Source organism: Oncorhynchus keta, chromosome 14 (assembly GCF_023373465.1).
Source record: "Oncorhynchus keta strain PuntledgeMale-10-30-2019 chromosome 14, Oket_V2, whole genome shotgun sequence".
Taxonomy (NCBI): Eukaryota; Metazoa; Chordata; class Actinopteri; order Salmoniformes; family Salmonidae; genus Oncorhynchus; species Oncorhynchus keta.
Genome location: NC_068434.1, coordinates 26,754,730 through 26,777,093, shown reverse-complemented (window position 1 = coordinate 26,777,093; position 22,364 = coordinate 26,754,730). Strand labels below are relative to the sequence as shown.

The window sequence follows — 22,364 nt, the reverse complement described above, 5'->3', positions numbered from 1 at the left end:
AAGTCGTTCAGTTGAGTGTAATAGTTTAGACGGTGCTGCTATACGGTGGACGTTAGCTATGTGGCTAGCTGCAGTAGACTACGTTAGGACGACGAAATACGAAAATTACGCAATTATCTTTGATACAAAGACGGCTATGTAGCTAGCTAAGAAGAAATTGCTAAGATTAGACAAATCAAACCGTTGTACTATAATGAAATGTAATGAAAAGTAATGAAAAGTAATACTACCTGCGGACCGAAGTGCGCAGATAGTATAGTAGATAGAGTATGTCTGCTTTCATCCTTCCCCTACTTTTTATTGAGCATTAAGCAATTCAAGACCATTTCGCAAAGAAAAAGGACTGAAGAGAAAAGAGTGGTGGAGAGATGGAGAAGAAAGTGGGAGAGAGCAGGGCAGGAGAAAAATGTCAGAAAGGCTGCTTTAATGTACAGGTATAAATCAGCCGTTTCCACGGGAAGCCTGCCTCACTCAGGCTAGAGCACAGTGGGAGGGGATATGGTCCACAGTTGGATTTGCAATGTTAGTATGAATATCCACAGCCTTCAATGAACCTAGCATTTATTCCAGCCACACAAAGGAAGAAGTCCGCTCAAAGAGAACCCTCTTTCACTGGCCTATTCTCCACATCTCTCTTCGTCTGACCCCCCCTATTTCTATCCCTCTCTTTCGTGCCCCCCCCCCTCTCTCTCGTTCTCTTTCTCGCTCGCTCGCTCGCTCTCTGCCCCTCTCTCTTCCTTCCCCTTCTACCCCCTATCATTCTCTCTCCCTAATCCCCACTCCTGTCCTGGACTGGCTAGGCAAATGAGAGAAGCTCATTATCAAAAGACTGGGCATCACATGATAATAGCCTCCCTACTAATGATGTTCTCATACAGAGAGAAACACAAATAAGGCAGACGGGTGATGCAAATGTTTTTTTTTACGAGGCAGGATGACGATCAAACACCCTTTGAAGGGTACAGGAGCCAATTCATCACCAGAGGAAATGGTGTTACCTTGTTATAATGAGTTACTTTCAGAGGACTTCATGTTTTCTTGTTTGTCTTTATCTGATGTAAAAGAATGGAGGAATTGCCAATAGAGCTGGTTATGGGTAGGATTGTGTATGTATGGGTCAGACCTGCCAGGGATCCGGGGTCTTGGCGTAGGACAGTGTCTCACTGCTCAGCCAGAAGTATCGCTTCTTGAAGGAAAAGCGGGACAGGAGCTGGGGGCTTTCGGCCTTGTGCTTCTGGAGATAGCCCTCCTTCACTGTCACTGAGGGCAGGAACACAGCCCTCTGGGGCACCTCTGACACTGCAGACAGACAGAGGGAGCAAGAGAAAAGAGAGGGGAAGGAGAGGGAGAAAAAGATGGAACAGGAACAGTGATGGAGGGGAAGGGAGTGAGAGAAAGGAAGAGAGAAATGTGATGGGTGAAAAGGGGAGCACAGAAACAGAAGTTCTATGTTTTATCGATATGTCCACAAGGTAGAGCTGTAGCAGTACAGTTATGGTTAATGTGTACATATTGTTGAATTACATTACAGCACATGATGCATTATCTCATTGTACATCATTGTTTGTGTCTTCTTGCCTCCCTTGTCACCCTTGTGTTCAGCACACCCGTGTTCATTTTGTCAAAGATAGTGATAAAAATACTTGGACTATTTAGGTACAGGAGCTCCACAATACTATTGAGCTAATATTATATTAGGTGAAACAGGAGCTCGAGCAGTAGAACATTTGAGATGCAGGTGCCAGATTCCCCCCCGCCCCCTTGCGTGAACACGTACACACTCAATTCTTCATTGCTACGACTTGCTTGCTAGTTGAGATTTCTGCTCTTCACTCCGTTGTCAGTTTAGCCTACATTTCACTGATCTTAGTAGCACATAGCATTTTTTATTTGTGTCCTTCAAGGCAGCCATCAATGATCACGTTAGTCTGCATTTCATTATTAATTTCGGTTGCCTATCCTGAAGTTGGTTCTATAGAAAGTATTTGACTCTGATGTGTGCCACAGAAAGTATTCGACTCTGATGTGTGCCACAGAAAGTATTCGACTCTGATGTGTGCCACAGAAAGTATTCGACTCTGATGTGTGCCACAGAAAGTATTCGACTCTGATGTGTGCCACAGAAAGTATTCGACTCTGATGTGTGCCACAGAAAGTATTTGACTCTGATGTGTGCCACAGAAAGTATTCGACTCTGATGTGTGCCACAGAAAGTATTCGACTCTGATGTGTGCCACAGAAAGTATTCGACTCTGATGTGTGCCACAGAAAGTATTCGACTCTGATGTGTGCCACAGAAAGTATTCGACTCTGATGTGTGCCACAGAAGGTATTTGACTCTGATGTGTGCCACAGAAAGTATTTGACTCTGATGTGTGCCACAGAAGGTATTTGACTCTGATGTGTGCCACAGAAGGTATTTGACTCTGATGTGTGCCACAGAAAGTATTTGACTCTGATGTGTGCCACAGAAGGTATTTGACTCTGATGTGTGCCACAGAAAGTATTTGACTCTGATGTGTGCCACAGAAAGTATTTCACTCTGACGTGTGCCACAGAAAGTATTCAACTTTTGTCACAAAGTTAATTAACGAATTTAGAAGGGGGAGGGTTCGGCAAGGCCATTTTCTTGCCTGATGAAATGTAGGCAAGCAATAAACATTTCAGAACTACAAGTTGAATAAACTATAACTAATTTTTTTCTTCAGTTGACTAAAATGAGACGAGACAAAAATATCTCTGTGACTAAAATCTGACTCCTAAGTGGACTGGACAATAATCTTTGGAGAAATTGAGAGCTTTTCAGTGATACGCACAATGAATATTAGCTGCACAGATGCGCCGTGCAGTTCTGTTCAACAATGGGAGGACGCGCCACACTCCGTCCGCACACATCAGCTATTTGGAGCAAGCGATGTGTGGGAAGACAGGCAGACAGGCTCTGCTCCTGCTCCGATTATACACATCGCGAGGCGACTCTCTTGCTTCCCTATAGATAACTAGTCACCACCAGCCTTCTAGTCAGCTACCCGTTGCCTGGTTGGGAAAAGCTGCTTTATGTGAGAGTTGAACATATGCTTGGCCTATCATGAGGGTGTCTGTGTGTGTTAGAAGTAACATTAGCGGAAAGGCTATGGCTAACCTTGGGTATAGGCAGTTATCATGAGTTGTGGGGGACACATATAGAACATGGTGTAGCAATGGTTAGAACTCAAACTTAGCACTAATAGGAACCAGATGTGTGATAGCGGTATCTTGGGGACGAGCACATAGATATTCTACACAGCAACAGTTACATCTATCAACTGGAGTGTCAAGAGGCTGGGACCAGCCTGTGCGCCAACGATAGGCTGAGTAAGTTTAAACCACACTTGGTCTCTACTCAGGCCAGCTCGGAAGCAGGAACTACTTCTGTCAGAGTATTAAAGAAGATACCGTTAGGGTGTTGGCCAGTTCTCTGTTTGCCCTGCGAGGTGTGACAGAGAGCCCGTATATACGAAATCCACATTTACCATTTATTGCTTGAGTTAAATAAATACTTGAAGGAAAATTGATGACTCTGAATTACACTTTATCCCGATACTGTCACGAGTCTGACCGAGGGTAGCTTCCCTCCTCGGTCGGGTGGCGTTCGGCGGTCGTCGTCACCGGCCTATTAGCTGCCACTGATTGTCCTTCCTCCCCCTCCTTGTATGTTTATTGGTAGCACCTGTTTGTGATGATTAGTTGGGCTTCTTTAGACAGCCGGCCCGCCTGTTTGTTGTGCGGGATTAATCACTGTAACCTTCGGCTCTGTAGTAGAGGAACGTGTTTGTTCCTGGTCGTGAATTTTCAGTTGTACATTTTTCATTCCCCGTGTGTGGGGCCGTTATTATTGTGAGACACCCTGTGGTGCGTTGGTGCATTAAAGAGCACAGCATTGCACTCTCTGTCTCCTGCGTCTGACTCCACACCCACGACACCCGGAGCATTACAGATACCAGATTAGATTGACGCAACCCTTTACAGAGTTTAATAGTAAAACAACAGTCTATGTTTTTCTATCCCTTGAGTAAGCTCAACCCTCCCACTTTCCCCACTGCATTTCATAGCCAGGTTCTGTAACCAACGTAGCAAAGTCTCCCTCTTTTCCTCAGAGAAAACGGCTTGATTCTAGCCCTTACCATTCAAACGATATGACCCATAATATCAACGCTATTATTTTTTCTTTCTATGGTGCATTGGAGAGCCGTATTTTACATCCATTAAGCACATCGCAGGCCGTTCTAAATGAGGCTACTTCTGGACTGTTAATAATTTGTTTAGGCTACACCTTGTTCAGTCATGTTACCTCATTAGCTAGCTATAGCCAACCTGGGACACGTTCAGCAGGACTCAACCTTTTGGAACGTTCAGATATCGTATCTCTATGTAGAACAAACATGCCTCTAATATGTTGAATATGGAATAACTCTATTCATGGGTTCTATCTGGCCCTGTAACATTACTAGTAGCCTATATGCAAACATTTGGAGGCACAGAAAGAAAAGGGATAGCAAACAATTGATTGACTAAATTCCTCTTGCCACTACACTATATCTGACTGGTTAAATAACTTTATTTAGATTTAATGTTGACCCAGTGACTCAGACTTGAGCACTTGGACCAGGACTCGACCACTGGGACTTGGACTTAGGGATTTAGGGACTTCGGGAGCACAGGCGTCTTGAGACTTGATTCGGACTTGAGGTTCAGTGACTACTACATCACTGGGCAAAACAGTCATTAGCTCCCATTTTACTTTTGGACACCAATGTGGCTGCAGTGTCTGTGGAACCTTGATAACAATGGCAATGACGTGACTGAATGACGGAGGTGCAATCCATCCGGACGGAGGTGCAATCCATCCGGACGGAGGTGCAATCCATCCGGACGGAGGTGCAATCCACCCGGACGGAGGTGCAATCCACCCGGACGGAGGTGCAATCCACCCGGACGGAGGTGCAATCCACCCGGACGGAGGTGCAATCCACCCGGACGGAGGTGCAATCCATCCGGACGGAGGTGCAATCCATCCGGACGGAGGTGCAATCCATCCGGACGGAGGTGCAATCCATCCGGACGGAGGTGCAATCCATCCGGACGGAGGTGCAATCCACCCGGACGGAGGTGCAATCCACCCGGACGGAGGTGCAATCCACCCGGACGGAGGTGCAATCCATCCGGACGGAGGTGCAATCCATCCGGACGGAGGTGCAATCCATCCGGACGGAGGTGCAATCCATCCGGACGGAGGTGCAATCCATCCGGACGGAGGTGCAATCCACCCGGACGGAGGTGCAATCCACCCGGACGGAGGTGCAATCCATCCGGACGGAGGTGCAATCCATCCGGACGGAGGTGCAATCCATCCGGACGGAGGTGCAATCCATCCGGACGGAGGTGCAATCCACCCGGACGGAGGTGCAATCCACCCGGACGGAGGTGCAATCCACCCGGACGGAGGTGCAATCCACCCGGACGGAGGTGCAATCCATCCGGACGGAGGTGCAATCCTTCGGCAATACTTTGCGGAACCATCTGGTGATTGTGCAACTCTTTTTCTGCGCTTGCTTGTGTCTGTTTGTTTTGTATGTAATGTGCAATATCTATTTACTATGAATTATTTCATACAGTATTTCTGCTGTTGGGAAGAGAATAGGAAGTTATGCAGAAATAATATGTTGGTAGGACAAGGCTATGTATGTTTTTGCCGCTATAGGTTGAGGCAATACAAATGTGTTGTGACTAAAATTAAAGGGCATTTTGTTGAATAAAATGGCCCACTATTTTAGTCATTTTAACAATAACTAGACTAAATCATTATTCAAATGACAAAAATGTGACTTCATGATATTTTAGTCAAAATGACTAAGACTAGAGTAAATCTAAAACAGAGTGCCAAAATGAACACGGGCACACCCTCAGACAGATGGAACGATACAAATCCACTCCTGCATAACACATTCACATCAAGTGTATTAAATGTCAAAGTGGCCTTTGAGGGACAGCCCAGTGGCTGAGATGACATGGAGATTGGAATATGATATTCCAGAGGGATAAGATGGATCACAACAACAGACTGGCTGACAAGCGATGATGAGAAAAGGGCATAGGTGTGCTATGTATACAGTGTGGTGTGTAGGGGTGGCGAGGGCACAGTTCAACGCGCAGCCCACCGCACTCCATTTTAGTCCCAGTATCAGCTCCCAGCTGCCTATGAATATTTCACCACTGGGTTTATTGTATCTATTGATACCAGCAATAACTGGCTAGCCTGCCAGGATAGGAGCCCAGCCAAGCTCTGCCTAACCCCCCCCCCAGTGGCTCTACCTTATCTCTGATCTCTACGGTTATCTGCTTGCTCTTCAGCAGGCTACTGATACATTACTACTAGGGCCTAGAGTTTCCCCCTGGTAAGGTGACATGGTGAGGAAAAACTCCAGGTCTTATGGGGACGCAGGTAGTCTAGTGGTTGGAGCATTGGGCCAGTAACCGGAATGTTGATAGATCGAATCTCCGAGCTGACAAGGTAAAAATCTCTCATTCTGCCCCTGAACAAGGCAGTTAACCCACTGTTCCTAGGCCGTCATTGTAAATAAGAATTTGTTCTTAACTGACTTGCCTAGTTAAATAAAGGTTAAAAAAAATGCATTACTGAATAAACAGTGTCCTGCTGGTGCTTCTTACCGCTATCAATGTCGATGAGCTTGTCCAGGAAGTCTTTAACAGAGGCCACGCTATAAAGGATGATGGGATGCAAGGGCTCCATCCACAGCTCCTTACCGTGGCCCAGCTGCAAACCCAGGTTCCCCACACTCTGCACTGCCTGGCACATAGAGAAACACAGCCATGTTCACCCACCACTCTCTACTGTATCCATAACTTACCATCTGTGTCAAATGGGCAGGGAGTGCCGTTATCAATTCTGATATTAAATGAGCAGCACAGTATCATCAGGATGTGCTTATGGTTCCTGTAACAGACTACTACACCCCTATCTCTCCCTATGTGTCTCTGAGTAACATCAAACATCCCCATGAGCAGGCTTGCTGTGAGGCCCTCTTTGTCCTGCCCACACCTGGCATGGGAACCTCTCTGAAGGACCCCTCTCTGAAGCTCTGCTTTGAACCCAAGCCTGGCCGCACACAGATGTAAAAATAGACCATTCTCTGTAGAGGACCCATAGCAACAGGACTTCAGCACCACGGACAGCAACTCTATTCTCCACAGCTGTTTCACTCTGCGGGACTGTGTGGCACTGTTGTAGGATAAAAACTGTTTGTGCATGTGTGTGCGTATGCGTGTGTGTGTCCGTACCTTGGCCAGTAGTAACAGTGTCCTGCTGGTGCGTGTATCTGCATGCTGGTCCCTCAGGTGAAAGAGCTTGGGTGTGAGGATAGCAGGGGCAAGGAAACGCAGGAAGAAAAACCCACTGATGGCCAGATACTTCACATCCTAATGGGAGAGGGCCAGGAGGGAAGGTGTGCAACAGAGATGAATAAAATAAATGCACTGACAACATCCCCATGTCTATTCACTATCCAGCAATGAAAACACGTCTTCATCTAGGTGACCTTTGTAGCTGAATTTGACCCTTGACCTCTGGGTTTGAAACAGACCTCATTCTCTGGCTCAGGGAACTGCTCCTCCACCCTCTTGTGCAGCTGTTTGAAGGCCACCCTCATGACAGGTGGACACTGGGTAACTGACCCAATGATGGACTCCACAATGTTAGACAGATAGCCCTGCAGCATCTCCACACTGCTCTCCCTCACCTCAGCCTCAGACACCGCACCTTTAAATGAGATACGCCTCCAGAGAGAGACGGGTTAGTGTTACATTGAAATGAAATGTATACTGGCAATTCAAAAGAGCTCTAAAACACAAAGGCCTGCGGGAACCATACTGTGAACTTTGCTTTGTACAGGCAGCATTGTCACTAATTATGAAGTCTGTGCACTGGCCAAATCAATACATCAACATCTATCAAATCAAATAACATGTTATTGATCACATACACATGGTTAGAAGATGTTATTGCGAGTGTAGCGAAATGCTTGTGCTTCTAGATCCGACAGTGCAGCAGTAACTAACAGGTAGTATCTAATAATTCCACAACAAAACCTAAAACACACAATCTTGTAAAGGAATGGGATAAGAATATATAAGTATAAAATATATGGATGAGCAGTGACAGAGCGGCTAAGATGCAATAGATAGTAAGAATAGATAGTGAAGGATACAGTATACAGTATATACATATGAGATGAGTAATGTGAGATATGTAAACATTCTTAAAGTGGCATTATTAAAGTGACTAGTGTTCCATTTTTTTAAGTGGCCAATGATATCAGCCTGTAGGAAGGCAGCCGCCTCTCTGTGCTAGTGGTGGCTGTTTAACAATCTGATCTCTCTGTCCCAGCTTTGATGCACCTGTACTGACCTCACCTTCTGGATGGAATCTGGGTGAACAGGCAGTGGCTCGGATGGTTATTGTCCTTGATTATATTTTTTGCCTTCCTGTGACATCGGGTGTTAAAATATATAATATGGTGCATATGGGCCATATTTCCAGTCGCCTTGCCATGATTAAATGCGGTGGTACCTGCTTTCAGTTTTGCACAAATGCTGCCATCAATCCATGGTTTCTGATTAGGGAAGGCTAGGGAAGTTTCTGGTTAGGGAAAGTACAACATCTCCTATACACTTCCTTATAAACTTGCTCACCGAGTCAGAGTATACGTCAATGTTATTTTCTGAGGCTACCCGGAACATATCCCAGTCCACGTAATCGAAACAATCTTGAACGTGGAATCTGATTGGTCAGACCAGCGTTGGATAGACCTAAGCACGGGCACTTCCTGTTTTAGTTTCTGCCTATAGCAGGGGAGCAACAAGATGGAGTCACAGTCAGATTTGCCAAAAGGAGGGCCTTGTTTGCATAGTAGCTAGGGTCGAGCGTGTTACTCGCTCGTGTAATGCAATCGATATGCTGATAGAATTTAGGTATCCTTGTTCTCAAATTAGCTTTGTTAAAATCCCCAGCTACAATAAATGCAGTATCAGGATATATGGTTTCAAGTTTGTATAAACTCCAGTGAAGTTCCTTGATGGCCGTCTTGGTATCCAATTGCAGGGGGATATACACGGCTGTGACGATAACCGAGGAGAGTTCTCTTGGGAGATAATACTGTCAGCATTTGATTGTGAGGGATTCTATGTCAGGTGAACAAAAGGACTTGAGTTATTGTATGTTGTTACAATTACACCATGATTCGTTAATCATGAAACATACACCCCGCCCTTCTTCTTACCGGAGAGATGTTTGTTCCTGTCAGCACGATGCACTGAAAATCCCGTTGGCTGTACAGACTCCGACAGCATGTCCCCAGCTAGCCATATCTCCGTGAAACAGAGTATGTTCCAATCCCGGATATGTCTTTGGAAAGCAATTCTTGCTCTGATTTCGTAGATTTTGTTAACTAGGGACTGGACATCAGCGAGTAATATACTCGGAAGCGGTGGGTGGTGTGCTCGCATCCAAAGCCTCACTAAAAGACCGCTCTGGGACCCTCTCCTCCATTTTTGGTCAGCCTCTGGAATCAGTTCAAATGCCCTGGGAGGTGCAGACAAATTCCTGGTCGTAGTGTTGTTTGTGCTGGTAAGTTGACGTCTCTGTCACGCCCTGACCATAGAGAGCCTTTTTATTCTCTATTTTGGTTAGGTCCGAGTGTGACTAGGGTGGGTAATCTAGGTTGTTTTATTTCTATGTTGGCCTGGTATGGTTCCAATCAGAGGCAGCTGTTTAGCGTTGTCTCTGATTGGGGATCATATTTAGGCAGCCATTTCCCACTGGGTTTTTGTGGGATCTTGTTTTGAGTTAGTGCATGTAGCACCTCTGATGTTACGGTTCGTTGTTTGTTTCTTTTTTTGTTTGGAAGTTTCGCTGGAATAAATATGTGGAACTTTAATCACGCTGCGCCTTGGTCCATCTCTCCACACAACCGTGACAGTGTCTCTGATATCCAATCGTTCTTCACAACTGTATGTAATAACACTTAAGGTTTTTCTGGGCTAATAATGTAAGTAAATGTAAATAACACATACAAAAAAAATACTTCACAGTTTCCTAAGGACTAGAAGCGAACCTGCCATCTCTATCGGCGCCATCTTGTCAATCAGGCGCCATCTTATACATTTCATGTCTCAATAGATCCCTCAGTGTTATTACGTCTGTGTAAACTTGAGCACTACTGTGGTACAGTAGATAGCAGGTTAAGCCTAAGGAGATGTAGGATCAGTCTGTGTAAATGATCAGGTCTGGTCTGGGCAGATATAGGGATGATATATACTGGATATGGGTGGGTGTCAGAGATAGGCATCTCAGGGGGTTCTCTCTGGTTGCCAGGCAACAAACTTCCCCCATTTTTATATTCCTTTTTCATGTCTTGATGTTGTCGTCTCCAGTTACACTGTGGAGGAGGTGGGGATTATGCTATGATGCAAGTCTCATATGCTGTAGATGTTATGGGTTGTTATCCAGGAAACTAGTGTATCTCTGAGGGTGTAAACAATCATCACACCTGTATTTCGACACCAGTATTTTCTGTTTACCTGGTTCTGTTCAGGTCAATTTTACACGGGTCCAACTCAATGTACTTCTTCTCCTCAAAGATGCGGTTAATGATGGGCTTCAGGACCTCATGAAGGTACAGCATCCCCACAGCCTGCCAGTGCACAATACCTCACATTTAGAAAACATCCATTCAAAGCTATTTTATATATATCCAGTCAGTTAACACAGCTAATGTCAGTTATTCAGAACAACAATGGTTCTTAGATTTAAGTCATTCCCATGTCTTTAGGACTAGGCTATAGTGCTTTACTGTGAGACCGGGAAGAGCAAAGTGAGAATTCAGCTAACACGTTGGATTGACAGAGGGAGCATGCCCAGACAATATGATTAGAATTCCTACTCACCTTCATGAACTGTTCCATGGCCTTAGAAGCTAGAGAGTTGGACCGGAACAGGGTGTTTGGATCCACTGTCAGAGAGATACATTAAAGAGTAGAGGAATGTAGGCTATACATTTCAGGGACATCATATTTCTAAACCACTGTGTATGGGGCCAAGAGGAGTAATAAACCAAATACTGATCTTGGTCAACTAGGGCTACTTCAATACTAGCGCTAATCTAATTTCAAAGAGGACTTTCATTGACCCCATTTGCAACCGAAGTTACCTTTATCCTTGGAGGGATTGATGTAGTCATAGTGATATGACCTATTGCCGGGCAAAATGTTTTATACTGAACAAAAATATAAACGCAATGTAAAGATCCCAGAAAATGTCCATAAGCACAAAAAGCTTATTTCTCTCAAATGTTGTGCACACATTTGTTTACAGCCCTGTTAGTGAGCATTTCTCCTTTGCCAAGATAATCCATCCACCTGTCAGGTGTGGCATATCAAGAAGCTGAATAAACAGCATGATCATTACACAGGTGTACCTTGTGAAGGGGACAATAAAAGGCCACTGTTTTGAGGGAGCATGCAATTGGCATGTTGACTGCAGGAATGTCCAGCAGAGTTGTTGCCAGATAATTGATTGTTAATTTCTCTACCATAAGTCGCCTTCAACATCATTTTAGAGAATTTGGAAGTACGTCCAACCGACCTCACAACGCAGATCACATGTAACCACGTCAGCCCAGGGCCTCCACATCCGGCTTCTTCACCTGCGGGATTGTCTGAGACCATTCACCTGGACTGCTGATGAAAGTGTGGTATGCACAACCAAATCATTTCTGCACAAACTGTCAGCTCATCTGCGTGCTCGTTGTCCTCACCAGGGTCTTGACCTGACTGCAGTTTGGCGTCGTAACTGACTTCAGTGGGGAAATGCTCACCACCTTGTGCCACTGGCACACAGGAGAAGTGTGCTCTTCACGGATGAATCCTGGTTTCAACTGTACTGGGCAGATGGCAGACAGCATATATGGCGTTGGGTAGTTTGCTGATGTCAACGTTGTGAACAGAGCGCCCCATGATGGCGGTAGGGGTATGGTATCGGCAGGCATAAGCTACGAACAATGAACATAATTGCATTTTATCAATGGCAATTTGAATAGACAGAGATACCAAATCCTGAGCCCTATAGTCGTGCCATTCATCCGCCACCATCACCTCATGTTTCAGCATAGTAATGCACATCCCCCATGTCGCAAGGATCTGTACACAATTCCTGGAAGCTGAATAGGTCCCAGTTCTTCCATGGTCTGCATACTCACCAGACATGTCACCCATTGAGCATGTTTGGGATGCTCTGGATCAATGTGTACGGCAGTATGTTCCAGTTCCCGCCAATATCCAGCTACTTCACACATTTATTGTAGAGGAGTGTGACAGCATTCCACAGGCCACAATCAACAGCATGATCAACTCTATGCAAAGGAGATGTGTCGTGCTGCATGAGGCAAATGGTGTTCTCACCAGATACTGACTGGTTTTCTGATCCATGCCCCTACCCTTTTAAGCTATCTGTGACCAACAGATGAATATCTGTATTCCCTGTCATGTGAAATCCATTGATTAGGGCCTAATGAATTTATTTAAATTGACTGATATTCTTACATGAATTGTAACAATTGTAAAATCTTTGAAATTGTTGCATATTGTGTAAATATTTTTGATCAGTGTAGTTGTAGGCCAGAAGCTCATTTGTGAGAAGAGAAGAGCTGCCTGCTCTTTTATGATATTAAAAAGGATGTTAAAAGTTTGTTCCACCACACCACTTCTTCAGCATAAATTAATTTCTCTTTTTTTTTCTTACTTTTTTTTCTCTCACATTTTTCTACTCCCCAATATCTATTTTGATCTTATGATCAACAAGCTCCATTTTTAGATCGTGTGGAGTTGCTATGGAAACTTTGCTTGTTATCACAAGCCACACTAACAGAAAGTGAAAAAAGAAGAAGAGCACAACTAAACTCCTTATGACTTAGCCTGGGGACCCGAGTGGAGACAGGAACATAATTAATGAACACCCAGAATTTGACAAACAACTGTAAGGATGAATAATTGCTGGAGGTCTGATTAATATAATGCTGCACCGCCCGCCCACACAGACAGACTGACCGTGGCTACTGCTGCGATTAGAGAGAGAGCGTCAAATCAGAGTTAAATACCAGCATTGCTTAGAGCCTCTGCAGGATACGCAGGAACAAGAGCAGGTGATCAACTGGGCTCTTTTTTAATCTGCCGAGCACATATACACTCAAAGTTCGTTCCAACACTGTCCACTACCTTAACCTACACACTGTCTGGTTGTTCACAGCCACAAGCTCCTTCCAAAACTGCCCATTACCTTAACCTACAATGTCTGGTTGTTCACAGCCACAAGCTCCTTCCAAAACTGCCCATTACCTTAACCTACAATGTCTGGTTGTTCACAGCCACAAGCTCCTTCCAAAACTGCCCATTACCTTAACCTACAATGTCTGGTTGTTCACAGCTGCACATGGATTTGTTTCACTACATCCAAGAGACAGTGGTCATATAACCATGATTTCTGACAAGAGCATCTAGAAAAGCATTACGCTCAGGAATATGACTTTCCTGTCCTATGTTAAATTCCCCAGACAGCCAGTATATCTTACAGGTGTGGTTGACCTCGCGGGTGTTGAGGTAGTCCAGAAAGGGCACCACCAGGCCCCGCCCCAGGTAGATCTTGACCAGGGTCATGGCCACGTCCTGCCGGCTCTCCACTGTGGTCACCTCCTCCAGCATGGTCAGGGGGCTGCCGTCCTCCACCTGAGATGGGTCAGAGGGTGGAGACAGTCAGGGTCTATTAGCCAGGTGTTCATTTATGAGAGGAAGCTGGCTACGTGTCTGTCAGCCATGGGGCACAGTAGGCTCTATATAGTGTATAAACTCTGTGGTGAAAGGATGTGCTATATTGTAAGAAATCTAAAGAAGTAAATATATTTTCATAGAAAGGAATCACGCACCATGGCATCTGTCGTTCTGCCCCTGAACAATGCAGTTAACCCACTGTTCACCGGTAGGCTGTCATTGTAAATAAGAATTTGTTCTTAACTAACTTGCCGAGTTAAATAAAGATGACATTTAACATTAAAAATGGCATGAAAAATGTAACACATTAGTGGTTGAAAAAATCTGAAAAATATCCTGTAGAATTAGTTAATAACAATGGGTTGTGTATGTGACAGCAGTGTGATGTTGACCTCAGCAGGAGAGATGACTGACTGCACCAGCAGGTCAATGAGAGGCTGGTAGTACATGGAGGGAAGAATATGGTCCTCCACCAGACGTACCTTCAGTCGCAGCGCACCCAGCTTACCTCTGTGGACAGCGAGAGAAAGAGGCCTCAGAGACACTACAGTCACAACATTCTTAATTAAACAATACTCACAAGAAGTTCGCTTAGCACAAGAATGTTATAGCACAGGTAGTGATGAGCATTACCAAGGGAATGTGCCCACAATATACATAAAAAACACCCCCTCCCTCTCTCTCTTACACACACAAACCGATACACATCCACACAACCACACTAACACCCACACACTCCTTACCCAGCATCATCCTCATTGTTTCCCAGGGGCAGCAGACGAAACCAACCCTGTACCAGAGGTGTCTTATGCAGGCAAGCAAAAGGGATTTCCACCTGAACATGAAAACAGATAACCAATACATCATACACTAAACTGAAAAGGTATTATACCACCAAATATTTGTATTTGTAAAAGTATGAATCATTCTATATAGTAGAAATAAGTATACCGTGTCCTCACAGATTAACAACAGTATGAGGGATTGGACTTTAGGAACATAACCACTTCACCTTTCCCAGGAAGTCATTTTTGCCCACCATGTCCCAGTCCCAGACCTCCACTGTCACAGTCCCTCCCTCAGACAGCTCCTCTGTCTCAAGCTCCAACTCCAGGGTCTCACCCCAGTGTGGGTAACGAGTCTTTTTAATGATCTGACAGACAAACACAGAAGAAAAACATTTCATATACTATTTAACATAATCAGTCTTTGTCTCCGCTAAAGTTGATGATTCATTCAGACATGTACACGTTATTCAGCTCATCTCCCTCCTCACCGAAGTCTCTGCACTGTGGTTATTGAAGAGGATTCTGGCAAAGGGATCAGAGGTTCCAGAAATGTCTCTTGGTGCCAAGTCTCTAAGAGGTCAACAAACAGAAACACATCAGTGCATGAGCAACCCATTTAACATTTAACCCCTGGCCTTTTACAGGGTACTGGAATTATTCAATGAGTGGGGTGATATATGCATATATCATTCTCCTACATTTTACATTAGTCTGCCAAATCTAAAGATGAAAGAACTTTGAGGGGCTGTATAGTTGTAATATTGAGATGGTAAGTGTAGTGAGATAGTAAATGTAGTCAGAGAGTGAGATCGTAAGTGGAGTGAGACAGTGAGATAGTAAGGACAGTGAGATAGTAAGTGTAGTGAGATAGTGAGATAGTAAGTGTGGTGAGATAGTAAGTGTAGTGAGAGTGAGTGTCGTGAGATAGTTAGTATAGTGGGATAGTGAGATAATAAGCGTAGTGAGATTATATATTTAGTGAGACTGAGATAGTGAATGTAGTGAGTGTGACAGTGAGTGTAATGAGATAGTAATTGTAGTGACAATAAGTGTAGTGAGATGGTGAGACAGTCAGTGAAGTAAGTGTAGTGAGCTAGTGAGTGTAGCGAGATAGTAAGTGTAGTGAGATGGTAAGTGTAGTGAGACAGTGAAATAGTAAGTGTTGTGAGAAAGTGAGTGTAGTGAGAGTGAGATAGTGAGTATAGTGGGATAGTGAGATGGTAAGTGTAGTGAGACAGTAAGATACTGAGTGTAGTGAGATAGTGAATGTAGTGAGATGGTAAGTGTAGTGAGATAATGAGTGTAGTGGTATCGTGAGTGTTGTGAGAAAGTAAGTGTATTGAGATAGTTAGTGTAGTGAGATGGTAAGTGTAGTGAGATAGTAAGTGTAGTGAGATAGTAAGTGTAGTGAGAGTGAGATAGTAAGTGTAGTGAGATAGTAAGTGTAGTGAGATAGTAAGTCTAGTGAGATAGTAAGTGTAGTGAGAGTGAGATAGTAAGTGTAGTGAGACAGTGAGATTAAAATAACCAACTCATCATCCAGCTTTGATTATTTGAACCAGCTGTGTAGTGCTAGGGCAGAAAAAAAACTGTGTACCCGGGAGGGGGGGCTTGTCTACAGGACACAAAGGCAAAGGAGCACCAGACATTCTAAAATCTGCTGTTTGATGCTATGTTTTCCATGCGGTGCTCTGCTTCCAGGAGAGAAAACAAAGTTGCTTCATCCCCTAATCTCAATTCTCTGGAACACTATGCTCATTGTTCTTGGTTGTCACCCTCTGTGCAGAGGTTAGCTGGAAGACTTCAGTGGAAAAATGTTAGGATTTCTTAGTAGAAAATAAATAAACTGAACCCCCTCATTTTAAACGTATGGCAGTGCTGAGAGAAGGCCAGATCTAGTTGGAAGCCCTCCTTCAGAGGGTATTGAGAATGTTACCAATGATTGCATAAAGCCTTCAGAAACAGCCAAGATGGATGGCGGCCATGCTCACAGTGCTCAGTCTCCATCCTCTTACTGAAGCCCTCTCGGGGACCTCTCTGCCTCTTATTTCTTATGAATGTCTCTGTGGCACGTTCCTTTTGCTAAATGAAATGAGCTTATCCTCCTCAAAATCTGCTTTCTGTAACTCTTTGGCTTTGGTGTCTGCTGACACTTCAACAGGCAGGTAAACACAATATCCTCTAGGGCTTGTATTTACTTTAAGAATAAAGACGACAACAATAACATTGATTGCTGAGCATTGCAGATATTGTGAATTCATCCACAACACATTAGTCACTGTATGATGAAATGTCAAAGAGGATGATCATTTTGCCAATCTTTTGAGATTGAAGAAGCAGTTATACATTTCAACAAGAGACCATAACAGCTTAAAGTCGCATCAATTAACCAATAAAGTACGTGCCTTACCTGGCCTCTATGAAATGGCATCGTAGTCCTATACCTTTGGCATCTCTGAGAAGCTCCAGACCAAAGTGGATCTCCCCCTGCACCTCCTCATCCGGGTCCACCCGGGTCAGATTCAGCCAGTTATCCAGCCCTGGACACAGGGGACATTACAACACATACAGTGCCTTCAGAAAGTGTTCACACCCTTTGACTCTTTCTACATACTGTTGTGTTAAATTGAGATTTTTTTTGTCACTTGCCTACACACAATACCCCATAAAGTAAAAATGGAATTATATTTTTTGAAAAAAAAATCAAATTAATAAAAAATGAAAAGCTGAAATGTCTTGGGTCAATAAGTATTCAACCCCTTTCAACCCCAAGCCTAAATAGTTCAGGAGTAAAATGTGCTTAACAAGTCACATAGACTCACTTTGTGCAATAACAATGTTTAACATGATTTTTGAATAACTTTTTATTTAACTAGGCAAGTCAGTTGAGAACAAATTCTTATTTACAATGACAGCCTTGGAAGAGTGGATTTAACTGCCTTGTTAAGGTGCAGAACAACAGATTTTTACCTTGTCATCTTGGGGATTTGATCCACCAATCTTTCAGTTACTGGACCAACACTCTAACCACTAGACTAACTGCCACTCTTACCACTAGGCTAATTACCTCATCTCTGTACACAACACATAAACTCAGCAAAAAAGAGAAAGGTCCCCTTTTCAGGACCCTGTCTTTCAAAGATAATTCATAAAAAATCCAAATAACTTCACAGATCTTCATTGTAAAGGGTTTAATTAATTTCTTATGGCTTGGGGCAGTATTGAGTAGCTTGGATGAATAAGGTGCCCAGAGTAAACTGCCTGCAACCAAGGCCCAGAAGCTAAGATATGCATAGTATGAGTAGAGCGCTAAGAACCTTGGCGTGATCCTGGACAACACCCTGTCGTTCTCAACTAACATCAAGGCGGTGGCCCGTTCCTGTAGGTTCATGCTCTACAACATTATTATAATCCAGGCACTTGTCATCTCCCTTCTGATTAAACTCGCTGTTGGCTGGGCTCCCTGCCTGTGCCATTAAACCCCTACAACTCATCCAGAACGCCGCAGCCCGTCTGGTGTTCAACCTTCCCAAGTTCTCTCACGTCACCCCGCTCCTCCGCTCTCTCCACTGGCTTCCATTTGATCCCACAAGATCTTTCGGAGCTGTGAGGGGAACTGGCACCTCAGTACCTCCAGGCTCTGATCAGGCCCTACACCAAACAAGGGCACTAACTGGCCTGCTCGCCTCCCTACCACTGAGGCTACAGTTTCAGCCCAGTCAAAACTGTTCGCTGCTCTGGCCCCCAATGGTGGAACAAACTCCCTCACGACGCCAGGACAGCGGAGTCAATCACCACCTTCCGGAGACACCTGAAACCCTGTCTTTAAGGAATACCTCAAAGATAGTAATCCTTCCCACCCCCCACCCCCCTTTAAGATTTAAAAGTGACTGTTCTACTGGATGTCAAGGTGAATGCACTTCGCTCTGGATAAGAGCGTCTGCTAAATGACTTAAATGTAAATGTAATGTAGATTTGGATAGAAAACACTCTGAAGTTTCTAAAACTGTTTGAATGATGTCTGTGAGTATAACAGAACTCATATGGCAGGCAAAAACCAGAGAAAAAATCCAACCAGGAAGTGGGAAATCTGAGGTTTGTAGTTTTTTTTAGGCTTCTACTGTGAAGGAGGAGAAAATGAGAGCTGATTGAGTAAGAGGTCTGCCAGAGTGCCATGAGCTCATTCAGGCGCGCTCCCGTGAGAGGTAGCGTTCCATTGCATTTCTAAAGACAAAGGAATTCTCAGGTTGAAACATTATTGAAGATTTATGTTAAAAACATTCTAAAGATTGATTCTATACATAGTTTGACATGTTTCTACGAACTGTAATGGAATTTTTTGACTTTTCGTCTGGCCTGCGAGTTCGTGAATTTGGATTTGTGAACTCAAGGCGCGAACAAAAAGGAGGTCTTTGGACATAAATGATGGATTCGAACAAAACAAACATTTATTGTGGAACTGTGATTCCTCGGAGTGCCTTCTGATGAAGATCATCAAAGATAAGTGAATATTTATAATGCTATTTCTGACTTCTGTTGACTCCACAACATGGCTGTAATGAACTTCGTCTGTTGTTTGAAGAGAGTCAGACCGAAATGCAGCGTGTAGGTTACTCATGACTTTTAATGAAGAATAATGCGGTACATGAAATAACTGAAAATACAAAAACAACAAACGAGTGAAACTAATACAGCCTATCTGGTGACTAACACTAAGACAGGTACAATCACCCACGAAATACAACGCGCACTCAGGCTGCCTAAATACGGTTCCCAATCCGAGACAACGAGAATCAGCTGACTCCAATTAGGAATCGCCTCAGGCAGCCAAGCCTAACTAGACACACCCCTAATAATACACACTCCCAATTAATACAACCCCAATACGAAATACAACATATAAACCCATGTCACACCCTGGCCTACCCAAACATATAACAAAAACACAAGATACAATGACCAAGGCGTGACAATGGCGGATATCTGTATGGCTTGTTTTTGCATGGTGTGCTTTTTCGGTAAAGCTTTTTTGAAATCTGACACAGCGGTTGCATTAAGGAGAAGTTTATCTAAAGTTCCATACATAACACTTGTATTTTCATCACATTTATGATGAGTATTTCTGTAAATTGATGTGGCTCTCTGCAAAATCACCGGATGTTTTGGAAGCAAAACATTACTGAACGTAAAGCACCAATGTAATCTGAGATTTTTGGATATAAATATGAACTATATTGAACAAAACATAAATGTATTGTGTAACATGAAGTCCTATGAGTGTCATCTGATGAAGATCATCAAAGGTTAGTGATTCATTTATCTCTATTTCTGCTTTTTATGGCTCCTCTCTTTGGATAGGAAAAATGGCTGTGTTTTTCTGTGACTAGGTACTGACCTAACATAATCGTTTAGTGTGCTTTCGTCGTAAAGCCTTTTTGAAATCAGACACTGTGGTGGGATTAACAACAAGTTTACCTTTAAAATGGTGTAAAATACTTGTATGTAGGAGGAATTTTAATTATGAGATTTCTGTTGTTTGAATTTGGTGCCCTGCACTTTCACTGGCTGTTATCATATCGATACCGTTTTTAAACACACCATGCTTGTTCAATGAACCATAAACAATTAATGAACATGCACCTGTGAAATAGTCATTAAGACACTAACATCTTACAGACGGTAGGCAATTAACGTCACAGTTATGAAAACTTATGACACTAAAGAGGCCTTTCTACTGACTCTGAAAAACACAAAAGAAAGATGCCCAGGGTCCCTGCTCATCTACGTGAACGTGCCTTAGGCATGCTGCAAGGAGGCATGAGGACTGCAGATGTGGCCAGGGCAATAAATTGCAATGTCCGTACTGTGAAACGCCTAAGACAGCGCTACAGGGAGACAGGACGGACAGCTGATTATCCTCGCAGTGGCAGACCACGTTTAACAACACCTGCACAGGATCGGTACATCCGAACATCACACCTGCGGGACAGGTACAGGATGGCAACAACTGCCCGAGTTAAACAAAGAATGCACAATCCCTCCATCAGCGCTCAGACTGTCCGAAATAGGCTGAGAGAGGCTTGTAGGCCTGTTGTAAGGCAGGTCCTCACCAGACATCATCGGCAACAACGTCGCCTATGGGCACAAACCAACCATCAGACAGGACTGGCAAAAAGTGCTCTTCACTGACGAGTCACGGTTTTGTCTCACCAGGGTTGATGGTCATATTCGCGTTTATCATTGAAGGAATGAGCGTTACACTGAGGCCTGTACTCTGGAGCGGGATCAAATTGGGCGTGAAGGGTCCGTCATGGTCTGGGGCGGTGTGTCTCAGCATCATCGGACTGAGCTTGTTGTCATTGCAGGCAATCTCAACGCTGTGTGTTACAGGGAAGACATCCTCCTCCCTGATGTGGTACCCTTCCTACAGGTTCTTCCTGACATGACACACCAGCATGACAATGCCACCAGCCATACTGCTCGTTCTGTGCGTGATTTCCTGCAAGACAGGAATGTCAGTGTTCTGCCATGGCCAGCGAAGAGCCCGGATCTCAATCCCATTGAGCACGTCTGGGACCTGTTGGATCAAAGGGTGAGGGCTCGGGCCATTCCCCCCAGAAATGTCCTTGAACTTGCAGGTACCTTGATGGAAGAGTGGGGTAACATCTCACAGCAAGAACTGGTCAATCTGGTGCAGTCCATGAGGAGGAGATGCACTGCAGTACTTAATGCTGCTAGTGGCCACACCAGTTATTGACTGTTACTTTTGATTTTGACTTTGTTCAGGGACACATTATTCCATTTCTGTTAGTTACATGTCTGTGGAACATGTTCAGTTTATGTCTCAGTTGTTGAATCTTATTATGTTCATATAAATATTTACACATGTTAAATTGGCTGAAAATAAACGCAGTTGACAGTGAGGGGACGTTTCTTTTTTTGCTGAGTTTATAATTATCTGTCAGGCCCCTTAGTCGAGCAGTGAATTTCAAACACATATTCAACAAAAAAGACCAGGGATGTTTTCCAGTGCCTCGCAAAGAAGGGCACCTATTGGTAGATGGGTAAAAATGTAGAAAGCAGACATTGAATATCCCTTTGAGCATGGTGAAGTTATTATTTACACTTCGGATGGTGTATCAATACACCCAGCCACTACAAAGATACAGATTGTCTTTCCTAACTCAGTTGCTGGAGAGGAAGGAAACCGCTCAGGGATGTTACCATGAGGCTAATGGGGACTTAAAACAGTTACGGAGTTTAATGGCTGTGATAGGAGAAAACTGAGGATGGATCAACAACATTGTAGTTATTCCACAATACTAACCTAATCGACAGCGTGAAAAGAAGGAAGCCTGTACAGAATAAAAAATATTGCAAACCATGCATCCTGTTTGGAATAAAGTACTAAAGTAAAATAGCAAAAAATGTGGCAAAGAAATGTACTTTATGTCCGACATACAAAGCATTATGTTTGGGGAAATCCAACACAACACATCACTGAGTACCACTTTTCATATTTTTGAAGAATGTTGAAAGAATAATGTGCAAATATTGTACAATCCAGGTGTGCAAAGCTCTTACAGACTTACCCATGAAGACTCACAGCTGTAGTTACTGCCAAAGGTGATTCTAACATGTATTGACTCAGGGGGTTGAATACTTATGTAATCAAGATATAATTAGTGTTTGACAAAAAAA

General features: G+C 43.9%; 1 protein-coding gene across 1 annotated transcript in view; it reads right to left on the bottom strand.

The window, feature by feature from the left end:
- Window positions 1-22,364, bottom strand: part of LOC118393089 (rasGAP-activating-like protein 1) — a 41,052-nt gene that overhangs the window by 13,173 nt on the left and 5,515 nt on the right. Inside the window, exons 5-16 of the mRNA XM_035785384.2 lie at window positions 17,074-17,203; window positions 15,152-15,233; window positions 14,888-15,028; window positions 14,619-14,710; window positions 14,268-14,385; window positions 13,680-13,833; window positions 11,002-11,066; window positions 10,636-10,748; window positions 7,641-7,833; window positions 7,339-7,476; window positions 6,709-6,847; window positions 1,124-1,299 (exon numbers count right to left, since the gene is read on the bottom strand). Of these exons, the coding sequence (XP_035641277.1) occupies window positions 1,124-1,299; window positions 6,709-6,847; window positions 7,339-7,476; window positions 7,641-7,833; window positions 10,636-10,748; window positions 11,002-11,066; window positions 13,680-13,833; window positions 14,268-14,385; window positions 14,619-14,710; window positions 14,888-15,028; window positions 15,152-15,233; window positions 17,074-17,203 (1,541 nt within the window). The remainder of the gene's footprint in view (window positions 1-1,123; window positions 1,300-6,708; window positions 6,848-7,338; window positions 7,477-7,640; window positions 7,834-10,635; window positions 10,749-11,001; window positions 11,067-13,679; window positions 13,834-14,267; window positions 14,386-14,618; window positions 14,711-14,887; window positions 15,029-15,151; window positions 15,234-17,073; window positions 17,204-22,364) is intronic.